Here is a 1,279-nt window from a genome sequence, read left to right as displayed (position 1 = left end):
CTGTTGAATAGATATTCATGGGGGAGTGTTATAAATAGAATTCTATTTAAGGCGAACGTCTATATTTTAGAAAGATCTTAGGGTTTGTTACTTGGTGGCTAAGTCATTTTTTTCCTATAAATGAAGAGGTTCTATTCCATTGTAAATGATCCCAAATCAATAAGAATTCTCTCTCTCCTTTTCTCCGCAATGCTCTTTTACTTCTTTTATTGTTTTATAACACAAACTCTATAGTTTGAAATCGTAATTGAAAAAAGAAATGCCTTGCATGCCTCAGTGAATAGCCAATCTAGAAATTAAATATCGAGATTGCATGTATATCTAGATATCTGATGCACGATGAACGAGTGATAAATCAAATATGCAGAAAGATTGTGCCTTCATTTTCCAATATAATTTGTTAAGGAAGCGTACAACTTGACATATAACTAGTGTCTAGCCAAAACCCCCGTCACCACAAGGCAGATTAATTTTTTTTTTTTTAAAAAAAAACTCATGTCTAGCTACTCATCATGATCACAAACTCATCAAAATTCAGTAAACCATCGCCATTAATATCATATCTCGCAATCATTCCTCTGCACTCATCAATAGTTCTGGACTCCCCTAATTTATCAAGCATTCTCTGTAAACTCTCCGGAGTAATGCATCCACATCCCTCCATTTCATACATCCGAAATGCCTCCTTCAACTCGCGCGCCTTCTCTTCTTCGGTCCCATCATCCACTAATCTCACAAAATCATCGAAATCCATTAAGCCATCATCGTCCGAGTCATGGGCTGCAACTGCAGCCTTTGCTTCGTCAAATGACATATCTTTGCCGATCAAATGTACACATTGTTGCAACTCTGATGCTGATATTTTCCCATCTCCGTTTTCATCTAGGCGGTCAAATAGTCGTCTGTACTGCTTCTGGTATACTTCCATCCTTAATTATAATCAAACGAGAGAATGACTAAAGGAAATAGAGAAAAGTGTTTTTATTGATCCTGAAACATGAGCACAAGAAAAAATTAATGTACCCTGGAGCCAAAGAATCCAACGAGGGAATTCAAGAAAATGCAAAAATGACTCACTCAAAGTTAAACCTATGACCTAAAACAAAATTTTAATTACCTTTGCGTTTACCGCTACGCTAGAAGATCACCATGTGTAAAGGGATCAACACAAAAAAAGTATTTTTTACTCTATTTGCACAATATTATAACCTCTAGTGTTTATTGTGATATCACCTTATCAGGATAGGAATGTTTCACCAGGAATATAAACGTGAAAAAG

The 1,279-nt window shown here is 35.8% G+C and overlaps 1 protein-coding gene across 1 annotated transcript; it reads right to left on the bottom strand.

Annotated features, from left to right (window-relative positions):
- Window positions 1-499: 499 nt before the first annotated feature.
- LOC107804375 (putative calcium-binding protein CML19) lies at window positions 500-928 on the bottom strand. The gene has a single exon (XM_016628263.2). It carries the CDS (start codon window positions 926-928, stop codon window positions 500-502), a length of 429 nt encoding a protein of 142 aa, XP_016483749.2.
- Between the last annotated feature and the right edge of the window lie 351 nt (window positions 929-1,279).

Source organism: Nicotiana tabacum, chromosome 21 (genome assembly GCF_000715075.1).
Source record: "Nicotiana tabacum cultivar K326 chromosome 21, ASM71507v2, whole genome shotgun sequence".
NCBI lineage: Eukaryota > Viridiplantae > Streptophyta > Magnoliopsida > Solanales > Solanaceae > Nicotiana > Nicotiana tabacum.
Note: the sequence above shows the minus strand (reverse complement) of the source record. Positions and strands in the feature narration are given on the sequence as shown.